This window comes from Phodopus roborovskii, unplaced genomic scaffold, assembly GCF_943737965.1.
Source record: "Phodopus roborovskii unplaced genomic scaffold, PHOROB, whole genome shotgun sequence".
Classification (NCBI taxonomy): Eukaryota; Metazoa; Chordata; class Mammalia; order Rodentia; family Cricetidae; genus Phodopus; species Phodopus roborovskii.
Genome location: NW_026125052.1, coordinates 32799005 through 32812542, shown reverse-complemented (window position 1 = coordinate 32812542; position 13538 = coordinate 32799005). Strand labels below are relative to the sequence as shown.

At 56.0% G+C, this 13538-nt stretch overlaps 1 protein-coding gene across 2 annotated transcripts in view; it reads left to right on the top strand.

Annotated features, from left to right (window-relative positions):
* Positions 1 to 9489, top strand: part of Tbc1d16 (TBC1 domain family member 16) — a 77096-nt gene extending 67607 nt beyond the window's left edge. The window contains exons 6-12 of one of the 2 annotated variants that reach the window (XM_051181618.1): positions 363 to 527; positions 1004 to 1152; positions 1765 to 1899; positions 2650 to 2836; positions 5743 to 5922; positions 8135 to 8281; positions 9196 to 9489. In XM_051181618.1, coding sequence (XP_051037575.1) covers positions 363 to 527; positions 1004 to 1152; positions 1765 to 1899; positions 2650 to 2836; positions 5743 to 5922; positions 8135 to 8281; positions 9196 to 9444 — 1212 coding nt within the window. In that variant the 3' untranslated portion in view covers positions 9445 to 9489. Of the gene's footprint in view, positions 1 to 359; positions 528 to 1003; positions 1153 to 1764; positions 1900 to 2649; positions 2837 to 5742; positions 5923 to 8134; positions 8282 to 9195 lie in introns of both variants that reach the window. The other variant, XM_051181617.1, reaches the window with a different exon arrangement.
* Positions 9490 to 13538: the final 4049 nt, after the last annotated feature.

Here is a 13538-nt window from a genome sequence, read left to right as displayed (position 1 = left end):
GCCGAACAGCGGGCCTTTGTATGTGGCCGATCGAATGGAATCTATTGCAGGCTCTCCCTGGCAGAGGGAAGTTGGGCCATAAGGGGTATTAATTCTGGTTTTCTTTGCGGCTGGGGCAGGAAAGGGGGTGGGGGCGGTGGAGGCTGTGAGCTGCAAAAGGAGAGCGATTTTAGGATGAAGGTATTTTCATTTTAATTGTGTCCAATTACACTTGCCATTTAGGAGCCTGCGTGCAGGGACAGTGCCTCCCCTCCTCCCAAAGGAGAGCTTGGTTTTGACACCCTGGGAACACATCTCGGGCTTCAAAAGCCCAAGATCTGAGATCCTGCTCTCCTCCTGGGTTCCTCCCACCCATCCAGCAGGTCACGGATGAGAGGACATGCATGCAGTTCTCCATCCGAAGGCCCAAGCTGCCACCCTCTGAGACCCACCCGGAAGAGAGCCTGTACCGGAGGCTGGATGTGTCTGCCTGGCTCAACCACCTGAATGATCTGGGCCAGGTGGAGGAGGAATACAAGCTACGCCAGGTATGGCAGGGCCTCCAGGGAGCCCTGGTAGCCAAGCTGCAGGGACGGAGGGTGGGTGGCGGGCCACCACCTCCGGAGGGCCAGTCCCTGGTGTGGGGCCCTGTTCACGGCATTGATGAAGCAGTCCAGAGGCTCCTTGAGGAGACAATTCCACAAGTTTGGGGAATCCCTTGTGGGCCCTGCAGACTCTGAGGTATTGAAACCCCCAGGATCAGTCCATGGCATGTGAATGACACATTGATCTCAGAGTGCCACCCCGGGGGGGCTTTGACATTGAAATGAGCCAGTTTGTACCCTGTATGGGAATGCCTCTCCAGCACTTTCCCCTTGTAAACATGTGCAAATTGCCGGGGTCTGAATCGAGGCACGCCGCGCCACCCCCACGACACCCTTCTCTGGGGATCTGGGGTTCTTTGAGCTGCCTTGTTTCTTACTGCCCCCCACCCCACCCCCTCAACCTGTGCTGCTTCCTGCAGGCCATTTTCTTTGGCGGCATTGACGTGTCGATTCGAGGGGAGGTCTGGCCTTTTCTTCTGCACTATTACAGTCACGAGTCCACATCTGAGGAGCGAGAGGCTCTGAGGGAGCAGAAGCGAAAGGAATACGCGGCGATCCAGCAAAAAAGGTGCACGGCACCCCAGGAGCCCCATCAGACCCCAGTGGTGGGAAAGTCAGAGGTGCAATTCATCACTGGCTGTGCATTGCGGGAACCATGCTTTCCTTGGAGTGTGAGTCTCCCAAGAGCCAGCACCAATGGCTGGACAAGGGCAGCTGCTGCTACACCATGCTCCCAGAGCCTGGTCCAGGCCCCTTAGTTCATATGCCAAGGATTTTAGAATATGTGCTCAACAGATTTAACTAGGGGCCAGTGCTCACCAATGGCAGGCTGGGCTGGGAACCTGATGTCAGGGCTGAAGACTGCCTCCTGCATGGCTTTCACGGCCCACAGGCTGCAGTTAGCTCTCCTCTATGGGGCTGGACTTGGGTTAACGTGAGGAAAGCCTTGAATACACCACACACACACACACACACACACACACACACACACACACACACACGCCTCCCTGTTGGTGCTAACAGCCCTAGCAGCAGAGGTTGGAGCTCAGGAGAGCACAGGCTTCTGCTTCCTGGAGTGTGCAGCTACTCCAGGTCCCCATCTGTACTGTCCCCTCCCTGGGTCCCCCAGGGCACCCCCCTTCCACAGCTGACCCGAGACGGGGCTCTGTCTGCCCCACAGGCTCTCCATGACTCCCGAGGAGCAGAGAGCCTTCTGGCGTAGCGTGCAGTTCACTGTGGACAAGGACGTGGTTCGGACAGATAGGAGCAACCAGTTCTTCCGGGGGGAGGACAACCCGAACGTGGAGAGCATGAGGTACCCGGTGACCCTGGCCTCCCTGCGTGAAAGGGTGGCTCCTGTGCAGTACTCGACCCAGAGCAGGGGACCCATAAGCTCCTTTAGCTCCTGACCGCTGTAGCTGCCACTCAGTCACAGCCGAGGGTACCAGCAGAGCCTCTCCATCCCTCTCCTTGCTTGGCCCCTGCTCACTAAGGACACTTCCTCAGGCTGCCACGTGTGTTCTCAGCTCCCAGTGATGGCCTTCCTCTGATAACACCACACTGAGTCGGAGGCTGCCATCTTAGATATTCTGCTGCAGCCTGGCAAATAACTGCACAAAATTAATAGCTCATAAAAACGACCAGCCAGCCCACCCTCTGTCACAGACAGTGAACCATTAAGAAAGTCGGACCCGCATTCCTGATAAGCCCCTGCTCTGGGCTCTGGCAAATACTGTTACTGCTTGCAGAATGAGTCCCACTGTCTTCCACCAGAGCCCTGTTTTAAGGCAGGGTTTCTCCATGCAGCCATGGCTGTTCTGGAACTCTGTCTATATAGACCAGGCTGGCCTCAAAATCATAGAGGTCTGCCTGCTTACTGAGTGCTGGGATTAAAGGTGTGCATACACGTGGCCAGTAACCCACACTCTCGAGATAGGCTGTGACACCTGCCCGCTGTGCCCTGAGACTAAGGTGAAGAAGGCCCCCAGCACCTGCACCACAAGCCTTTGGTGTGGACTGCAAGGGTGAGATGGGCCACGGCATCTCTCCTCCTCATGCCCTACAGGAGGATTCTGCTGAACTATGCCGTGTACAACCCAGCCATCGGCTACTCACAGGGCATGTCCGACCTGGTGGCACCCATCCTGGCTGAGGTCTTGGATGAATCAGACACTTTCTGGTGCTTCGTGGGTTTGATGCAGAACACCATCTTTGTTAGCTCTCCCCGGGACGAGGACATGGAGAGACAGCTGGTGAGACGTGTGTGTGTGTGTGTGCGTGCGTGTGTGTGCACGTGTGCGTGCGTGTGTATGTGTGTGCGTGTGTGTGCGTGTGCATGTGTGTGTGCGTGTGTGTGTGTTATTATGTGCTGTGTAGGCATGCATTTATTTGTGCCTGGTATATGTGGGTATATGTGTTTGCATCTCTGTGCACGTGTGTGTGTGTGTGTGTGTGTGTGTGTATTATTATGTGCTGTGTAGGCATGCATTTATTTGTGCCTTGTATATGTGGGTATATGTGTTTGCATCTCTGTGCACGTGTGTCTGTGTGTGTGTGTGTGCGCGCGCACGCGTGCGTGTGTCTATCTGTGTACTGGAGGGTTCAGAAAGACAGCACACTACCTCCTGTTGCTGCCAGGGACCTTGATGGTGAAATACAGCCATGACATCAGGGGTCAGTAGACGGGGGACAAACCACTGCCTCTGCTGACATGATGCGGGTCTTCTGGGAAGGGTCAGCTAGCCGCCTACAGGAGATATGTGTTTGGGTCTAGGCCAGCCTCTAACCCATTCTTCCTGAAACTCCAGAGGCTGACTATTATAGGCCCTACCCTGCCAGCCTTCTCCCTGCCGGCAGGGCCATCACAACCCAGCCTCCTGGATAGGGCAGGGAAAGGGAGGTCTATGCAACCTGGCTCAGGTGTGTGTGACTAGCAGAGGCCGTTACAGCCAGCCAGGGCAGCTGTATGCAGTGGGAACAGAAGTTTTCCAATATTACCCAGATGTCCAACAGGCAAGTTTCACATCGCCACCCCTCAAAAAGCTGGCCTCTTTGTAGGACTCAGCTGACACTGAGCACACCCCTCCTCCACAGAGATCAGTCCTACAGAAACCAGGCAGCATCCAGAGTTGGGGACCGGATCTTGTCACTGGAAGGACCTGTGTTAGTGTCAGGCTCCTGCGTGGTTCCAGGCCCTGGATGTGGGTGGCCTGCCCTCCGTCCTGCAGATGGCCTGTTCTGGAACATATGCGCAGAGGGCATTGGAGTCTGGGGACAGGAATCACAGGTGTTCTGTCCCATGGTCGTCTCTATTCCATACGGGTCTCAAGTGTTGGAGACTCAGGTAATCGTGCCCAGTAGTCTCTTGCTAGATGAGGTGTGCCTCATGCAGCGATTGCAGAGCTAAGGAAGAGCAGGGCGCATGGCCGTAGATCAACCACTAGGGACAGGAGGACTGAGCGCAGCAAGGGAGGTGTGAGAGGCAGCAGGAGTAGCGGGCACCCGTCACTTGTGCGCACTGGGCATCCATTAGAAAACTGTCAGCCACTCGGTGTCCTTGACCTTCCATGAGCTGCAGGCTGGAGACCCAGGACAGTCAGGAAAGGCTCCTGAACTCCAGAGCCACACAGCCCCAGGCGCTGGGAGCAGCAACGTGGTGCTTCGCAGTGGAGCAGAGTCCCAAGGCCCCACGTGCTCGGGAGCTTCTGACCCTGCTCGGCCCCTGCCTGCCTCACATGCATCTCTGTGATGTCAGGTTTCCACGGTACCCAGGGAGGCAATTACAGGGCCTGACGCCATCACCCTGGCAGCCTGGCGGCACATGCCCAGTGACTCATTAGCCCTTGGAGATTGGTTTTCTAGTGGCGTCAGTGAAGTCAGCAGCCCCCACCTGGTGCTTCCAGAAATAGCCTCTGTCAAATCCCATGCAACCTGGTGACCCTGACACACAGGAATCTGGGGTCTTGAAACTCAGGCACAAACCCTCCCTCCGGCAGCTCTGGGAGTTGCTAGGTGGTGGTAAGATGGAAGGGGCTTTAGCTGGGGTTTCACGAACAACCCTGCTTGCTCTGTCTGGTCAGGAATATATTAGAAACAGCCCCTGGGGGCCGGCTGAGGCTGGGAGATGACTTCACACTGAGTCAGCCTCCTTGACCACCCAGGAGATCATTCTATGCCTAGGGTTACACCGTAGTCTCCTTCTAGAATATCTTCAAATCTAAGATGAACCGGCAGACAGGTGTGAGCAAGATTCTAGTGGTGGGGGCTGGGAGATGACTCAGACAGCAAACTGCCTGTTGTACACGCACGAGGACTGATGCCCAGATCCTCAGCACTCGGGAGAAAATGCTGGGTGTGCTCTGAGGAAGCTCAGACAGGTGGATCCCTGGAGCTTGCTGCCCAACCAGTCCAGCTAATTGGTAAACTTTGGGTTCAGCGAGAGACACTGTCTCAAAAAAGGTAGAGTCAAGCTGGGAAAATGGTCCAGAGGGTTATAGCATGTGCTGCTCCTGTAGGGGGCCCGAGTTGGATTCCCAGAGATAACTATCTCTTCTGGTTTCCTGAAGTCATGTGCACAGATCCACTTCTACATATGTAATTAAAAATAATAAAATAAGGGCTGGAGAGACAACTCAGAGGTTAAGAGCACCAACTGCTCTTACACAGGTCCTGAATTTGAACCCCAGCACCAAATGATTGCTTGCAACCATCTGTGACTCCAGTACCTGGGGATCCAACTCCCTCTTCTGGCCACCATGAACACCAGGCACCGGTGTGGTACAAAGACATACATGCAGGCAGATCACTCATACATAGGAAATAAATAAGTTTAATTTTTAAAATAATAAATCTTTAAAAAAAAAATAAAGTGGACTGTTGGAAGACACCCAATGTCAACTTTTGTCGTGCGCGTGCGCGCGCGCGCACACACAACAAACACGCATGCATGCACGCATTCACATGCACATGCACACACACACATTCATGCACTCACATGCACACACACACACACACACACAGGGTGTCAGTCGTAGACTGACATACTGGTTGGCGGATGTTTTGGCAGACAGACCTCCTGTGTGTGCTTTTGGGGTTGAAGGTGCTCTGAGTACCGGTCTTCCTGGTCCCGGTAGTGAGGCTGCCCTCTCCCTCACCCCAGCTGTACCTGCGGGAGCTGATCCGGCTGACACAGCAGCGTTTCTACCAGCACCTGGTCTCGCTGGGCGAGGACGGACTACAGATGCTGTTCTGTCACCGCTGGCTCCTGCTCTGCTTCAAACGGGAGTTTCCTGAGGCCGAGGCCCTGCGCATCTGGGAGGCCTGCTGGGCCCACTACCAGGTGAGCGGGGCAGGTGCAACCCATGAGTCCAGTGGGGAGGGGAGGGTCCTGGGATCACCCCCAGCCTCCTGTCCTGTAGTGGTGTCTCCTCCCTGTCCCGTCCACCCGCCACCACCACAGCCTCTCACAGCCACTATTTTCCAGGCCTGTGCCGCCCACCGGCCTCAGACCTCCCCTCCCATGTAATTGAAATCAGTGTAAATTGTTGGCTGACATGCTCTTTACCGACTGACTCCCTTCTGTCACAGCCAGCCAGTGGAAGGTTTATCAGCTCCACAGGACAGTCATAGCAGCCCAGGATGTATGTGTCCACATGCTGTGGCCAGTGTTACGCTATCCTGTCCCCGGGAATGCTGGGAGACCCTGAGCTCTTGCCTTCTCACAGATCCACAGAGAGCCTGGACCAGGGATGCAGGCATCGGCTTGTATTGGACATGATCAGTTTTTCCTCCGCCAGCTCTCCTCTGACCACCACATTCCCACCTGAGCTACACCCAGGCCGTCAGTGTAAGAAAGTCAGCAAGTCAGTTCAACTCCATCGGCCTTAAGATAATAATGATGATGATGATGATGATAATAATAATAATAATAATAATACCAAAGGTTAGGTTAGGGAGATTGCTGCGTAGGTGAAGTGCTTGCCTTGCAAGCTCGTGGTTCTACATTGGAGTCCCAGAATCAGTGTTTTTTAAAAAGCCAGGCATGCCAGACGTGGCGATGCACACCTGTAATCCCAGCATTCCCGAGGCAGAGGCAGACAGGTTTTTATGAGTTCTAGGAAAGTCAAAGCTACATAGTGTGAAATGTCTAAAACAACAACAACGAAACAAAACATAAAACAAACAGACAAAAACAAACAAAGAACCCCAGCTGTGGCGGCACATACCTACAACTCCTGTACTGGGGGTCAGAGGCAGGCAAATCCCTAGAGCTTGCTAGCCGGTCAGTTTAGCCTAATGCTGAGCTCCTGATGAGAGACCCTGAGAAACTGTCTTCTAGCGTCATGTGTGTGCTCATATGTATGTTTACACAGGGCTTGCACAGACAGAAAGCAGTACCATCCGTGTGTCCAGGGCACAGCTCTGTCTCTTCTACCTCTGACCCCAGCTGTGAAAATACGCACTGAAGTCACCTTTCCTCTGCCACCGGCTTGCCAGTGCATCCTAGACTTAGAGATTATTTTAGACAGATCTTCTGAGTGGCCGGGGAGGCTGAGTCATGGGGAAATAACCCAGCTGCCCCTCTGAGGCTGTTGGCCGCCGTCTGTGTCAAGGCAAGGTTTGCCTTCAGGTTTTGGGCTTAGTGGTCACATCTGGAAAATCTTCTTTCCCCCATCAGCTGAGAGAGGGAGGAAGGGAAGATGATGAATGAACCAGAGTGAGCTCTAGAGGGAGTCGCTGGCGGCTGAGGCCTCAGCTTCCAAAGCAAAGGGTCCCGCAGTCCTCTGAGCTGTGGTTTGCTGCTATGGCCCTTCCCTGGGAGCTGGGACTTGCCCTGTGCTCTGATTCAGTCTCCATAGAGTGTGCTTCATTTTCCCTTCCTCCCATCCCTTTGGAAGAAGCAAGTGGGCGGGCCAGGGGTGGGGACTTCCTAGAGGGTGGGCGTTCCTGGAACCATCAGGTGTCCAGGCAAGAGAGTACCACAAGGTGGCCCCAGAGGGGGCAGGGAGGGGCTGTGGATGTCTGGAAAGGAGGGTAGGGGCCACATGATGGTAGAGCCCTCCATGGGCCTCCAGGGAATCTTAGTAGGGCTCTCCCCACACTATCTGCCATAGACTGGGGTCACATGCCAGGGGCACTTGGCTGATGCAGGAGGACACACCACCCGGAAGTCAGCTGCCAGAACTTCTTCCTTGTTGGCATAGTCTAATCAGCCTTCAGGAAGCAGCCTGGTCAGTCCTTTGCACACATGCTGGAGATCTCTGTGGATGGGACCCTGCAGTGAGCTCAGACAAGCTAGGAAGGAAGGAGTTCTTTTCCCTCACCCCAGATGCCTCCCAAGACAACAACAGCCAGGGTGTGGCGCAGTTACCATCCATTAGCGTGCCCCAGCAGCCCTGGATGTGGAGAAATGGAGGACGAACCAGAGATGCAGGTCCCCAGGCACACAGGACCTTCGGGCACAGGCTCAGTCCCAGGTAGCCTGAGCCAGACTCAAGGCTGAACTGCGGTTCAGACCTGGAAGAGGCCCTCTGAGCTCTGTCTTTCCACAGACGGACTATTTCCACCTGTTCGTCTGCGTGGCCATCGTGGCCATCTATGGGGATGATGTCGTCGAGCAGCAGCTGGCCACAGACCAGATGCTCCTGCACTTTGGGAACCTGGCCATGCACATGAACGGAGAACTGGTGCTCAGGAAGGTGGGTGCTGCACTGGCCTGGACCGTCGGGCCGCCCTGTACATAAGCAGAGGCCACAGATTGCACCACCCTGCACCCGGAGCCCCGCCCACACCTCACAGCCCCACCCCTACCCACGGAGCCCCACCCACACCACCGAACCTCACCCAGCGCAAGGACTCAGCACAGAACCCCACCTCTGCACGTGGGCACCACCACACACGCAGAACCCTATCCTGCCCCTCCCTTACCTGCTGGGGTTCTCTACCAAGTCCATCCTCATCAGCCCAGTGGTGCTATTGTGTCCCTGTGTTGTCCCTGTGTTCTCGGGGCTGCCACTGGGCACGGCCTCTTTCTTATGCTACAATGTATAAATGCCCAGCCAGCCCCGCCCAGCAGTGCCTCCTCCAGTGCAGAGTTAGGAAAGTGAGGAAGGGAAGGCAGAGCCTAGGGAGGGCTTTGCTTCTCATCCACGGCTAGAAGAAAGGGGACCTTGAATCTCAGCCACCTCCTGCTTCCCACACTCCTTTGGGTTGCAGTCCTCTGGGGTCCATGGGGGAGAGCAGGGGTCCTCAGGCCCATCACTGTGCTGGACTCCCCAGACAGACCTTGCAGGGGTGCCGGGTGACTCTGTGAGGCAGGGCAGAGTACAAGGGCCTTTTATTGTCCAGGAGGCATCGGGACGGGGTTGGAGGGGCCTGCGAAGGACAGGAAGGGCTGTGTGAAGTAGTGCCATTCTGACCCTCATCACCCTCGTGTCTGCCACCCGGGAACTTTGTGTCTTACACTACCCAGGTCTCTATCTCATGGCCCCTTTTCAGCAACCACTATGACCCAGGACGCTGCTGTCCCCACGTAGTAAGCCTCCCGTACGCTTCCACTATCCCCTTGTGTCCCGATGGCCTGGCTGTCCCCTTAGCCTTCCTCTCTCTGCAGGCCAGGAGTCTCCTGTACCAGTTCCGCCTCCTGCCAAGAATCCCCTGCAGCCTGCATGACCTGTGTAAGCTGTGTGGGACAGGAATGTGGGACAGTGGGTACATGCCAGCTGTGGAGTGTGCCGGCCACCACCCGGGCTCAGAGAACTGTCCCTATGGGGGCACAGTGGAGGTGCCATCACCCAAGCCCCCGAGGGAAGGCAAGAAGGGTTCAAAGGCACCGCGGGAGGCCTTCGGTTTCCGGAGATAGAAAAACCTCTGCCCTTGACAAGGAGCAAGGGGACCTCCCTGAGGAGCTGGACAAGTGGGGGTGGGGTGGGGTGGGGATGGACATCGAGGGAACCAAATCCAGAAATACAAGGAAAGGCCTCTGGGCCATGTGACAAAATCAGACACTAGAAGTGACACTGGATATCAGATGTCCTGAGACTTCAGCGTCTGAAAGGCTGGCCCAGGGTGTCTGACTACCCCACTGGAATGCAGGCTGCTGGCTGGCCGGCTGGGGGATTCCAGCAGAGCCCAGAGTCTGTCCATGAGCAAAGCAGGGTCTAAAAAAGGCTTCGTCCTCACACGGTACCAAAGGGTACCAGGAGCAGGACTGTCCTGAGTGAGTCAAGCAATACCTCTGAAACCTCTGGGTCACAGCTGCAAGGCCCGTGTGAAGACACCGGTCCAAACTGTGGGGGGGGGGCGGGGGGAGCGCATACATTCAGGCCTGAGCTTTCCACTGTGTCTATGTGGGTGTTGGGAGGGACGTGCGCACCCTGAGCCGGAGGCCCAGGCTGGTGGACAAGTGTCAGATGTACCTCGCACTGGGGTCCTCCCCCTTAGGAGCTGAGGTCTGTCCTCTCTTCCAAAACCAGCAACCCACTGGGGCCTAAATGGGCTGAGGGCCTCTGATGAGAAAATGCTTAGTCCTGGGGAAGGAGGGTTATATAAATTCCCAGCCAGGAAAGACAATGGCGTCTGACTGAACTAGCTGGGGAGGTGCCTCCGCCTCTGTGCAGGACCTGGGTCCCTGTTACGCAAGGGGCTTCTGTCCCTCGGCATCTCTGTGGCTGAGCAACACTGGAGTGGTCACGCCCGCACTCGGTCCTCCAAAGCTGAGGATGGCGGTTGGATGAAGGTGTGTTCCAGAGAATGCCTAGCCAGTGTCCCAAAAGCCAGTGCAAGCAAGGGTCCTCCGTCTTCCGTCAAGGGCCGAACCCCTGTGGGAACGCAGGTGGCGGGGTGGGCGCAGGCGCCCTGCTATTGATTTTTCTCGCCGAGAGTGGTGCTCTAGGAGGGTGCCACGCTTTAAAGGTGCTGCTTATCAGAGCCACAAAGGAAGCCACACTTCCCAGCTCCCCCTTCTCCAGGAGCCCCTCCCTCTTCTGCAGGCACTTCTGAGGATGTGGGTCCTTCTAAGAAGAGCTTTTGGGAGAGAATGGCCTGATCTTGGGGGAGCTGTCCATTACGAGCAAGACTGACGTTCTGAGAGTAGCCTTTTTAGCTGGCTTGCTTTCTATACTAGTTTCTGACCCTTTCTGGAAGCTGGGCCCACAACCAGGCATACCCGATGTCCAGCACTGCAGTAACAGTGTACAGGACACAGCCTCAGTGGCTAGAGCCATGTGCATCTGGCAGGCACCCGCAGCGTTGGGTCAGCAGTTCAGGCTGGGTGGTTCTGGTCTTGGATAGGATTGCTCGCTGTCTTCTGGGGTCACCGTATCTGAAGTCCCACTGGGTACGTGAGGTGTATGGGTGCATGGAAACACTGGCCTCTGAGTCTTAGGTCACCCCACAATGGTAGAGGCAGAAATGAGCAGTGTTTTTCTAAGTGTTGTCGCATACCATCTACGCTGACCCACTACCTGAGGGGCAAAGCAGGCTGCATGGCTGAAGCCGGCATCCAGTGTTGGGAAAGCGAACCCTCGTCTCTGGGGCGTCTCTCAGCAGTCATGTAGCAGAAGCCCGGTAATTCAGAGGGGGGTCCCATCAACCTGCCACCCTAGGGAATCTAGATACCGATCACTCCTTTCCCAGGGAGGAAGAGCCAGCTCCTACCCTCCCCCTTCCAGGATCATACTCCCATGCTGCACCCTACACATTCACCCTGCTGTGTTGGGTGGAGACAGGGAGAGCAGGTTTAGGGATTCCCTCACCCTGGAGAGTCTCAGGGAGCAAGGATCTCTAACTCCCTCTGCTCCCCAGGATCTGATCTTGAATGGTCAGCGACAGCCTCATGCCAGGTATCTCCCTAGTCCTGTGGGCTACTGGACCCTGGTGTTACCTGCTTAGGCCAGCTGGGGCCTGTCCAGCCAGGCATGGTGTGTGGGCTCTCAGGGCTCTGCTCAACAGGATGGAGAGGCCCCCACACACAGAACAGCAACCTTAATCTGGATGCAATTAGAGGAGACCAGCCAAATACCCTGTGGCAGCTGTTACCCCAGGATTATTCCCAGCCAGCAAAAGGCATTAGGGTGATAATTCAGTCATTAGACTTCTAGCCTTCCCACCGACAGGACATACAAATCACCGGTAATCAGCCTGCACACTGTCCCTTGGCCACCAGGCTTATTTAACCCATTTCTTAAAATGACACTTAATGCTATTGACCGGCACGCCTGTGTGCGCATGCCCTGCCGCTAATGTCTGTGCTGACGACATCACCTCATGCACTCGGGCTCTAGAAAAGAAGGGCACCTTTGGTGTGTGTGTGTGTGTGTGTGTGTGTGTGTGTGTGTGTGTGTGCTGGCCCGGGTGAGGCATGATGCCTACCTTGCAAAGGGCCACTCAATTCGCTCCTGACTCACTCTCCGAGTAGAGGGGACAGTGTTGGGGGAGGGGCGGAAGCCAGAGAAGATGGCAGGGTTGGAGTGGAATGTGTGCTCCCCTGTCAGGGCCAGTGCCCTCACTGGGTACCAGAAAGTTCTGCCTGAAGGGCCAGCCAGGAGGCCTGGCCCACCTCTGCAGACGGGGCTGTGTAGTTCCTAACCAACCAGGGTCAGGGAGGGGAACAGGTTAAATTCAGGAGGGGAAGATTTCGGTCTTGCAGTTTCTGCTGCAAGTGTCAGGAAGCCCTTGCCGGACAAAGGGTCTCCTGGAGCCTGTGCCTTTGATGGCCCAGGGCACAGGGGATGGCAATAAGGTAACAGGGAGAGGACTATAGGCTGGATCAGGGGTCAGCGCCCGCATGGCTCCTCTGCCCTCTTGCCTGCACTCATGTTTTGTTTTGCTTGGTGTTGTTTTGCTGTGCCGAGGAGCAGTATGTGGAAATCGGGGCCCACACTCGTGCTAGGCAAAGAGCTACCCCACTGAGTGACATACCTACCCAGCCCGTCTGCTTCATGTTTGGCAAAATTCAGACGGAGGTCAGCCCCCACAGTGCCAGGAGTTCACCTGCGGCCCCCTCGGTAGGCTCCATTCCTCCATTCAGGCAGGGGTTGTCAGGGACACCCTGCGCTGGCCAGACAGACGGAAGGAGTCTGGCAGAGCTCCCTGGATGGAGGTCACCCTGCCCAGGAGTCTGGAAAACTTCTGCACAGGTGTAGGCTGGGTTAGAGATGGGCCACCGAGGAGGACACAGGGGAGCTGGCTAGCTTGAGGCCAGACCTGCCCTGGAGGCCCGATAGAGCACAGCAGTCGCTGGACATGGGTCTTGTGTTTCTAAAGAGGTTGTGTTGCATTTCGTCCTGGCCTAACCTGGTCTAGAGGGAACCACCCCAAACCTAAGAAGCCAGTTCCCCCCAGGAAGGGAGTGAAGGGTCCCCTAGCCATTTCCTCGCCTTCAAAAGCCTGCTCTGTGTAAAGGCTGCCACGAGGGTGGCTAACCGTGGTCCAGGGACCTCACCTGCTACTCAGGGAAGCATGGCCTTAGCCTTCCGCAGCAGTGACCAAGAGGGGCTATCCACACCCATCAAGTGCTCTCCCTGACTTGGAGTCAGCAAACCCACGCCTCTCCCACTCCACTGTCTGTGTGGCCTCTGCAGAGGGCAAGCCTCTGTGCCTCCTCTCAAATTCACTCTGTGCCACCCATACCTACCCTGAAGAAAAGTGAGCCCCAAAGCCACCCCAGCGGTCTTGGCCTGCGCCTGTCTGTGCGCATGCGCAAGTGCTCTACCGCAGCAGCTGGCCTCGCCCACAGCTGAGATGAACCTTCCCTGAGGACGCTGCACTTCCCTGCGGAACAGCTGCATGCAGATACCTGCCTGCCACCGCCAGGCCTTTAAAATACATTAAATCCAGTTCCAGGTGGGAGGATTAGCATTTCAGGTTTGCAGAGGTCAAGTCACATGACTATCTTCCTTCCACACCTGGAGGATAAGGAAGACAGCTGTGTGTGTGTGTGTGTGTGTGTGTGTG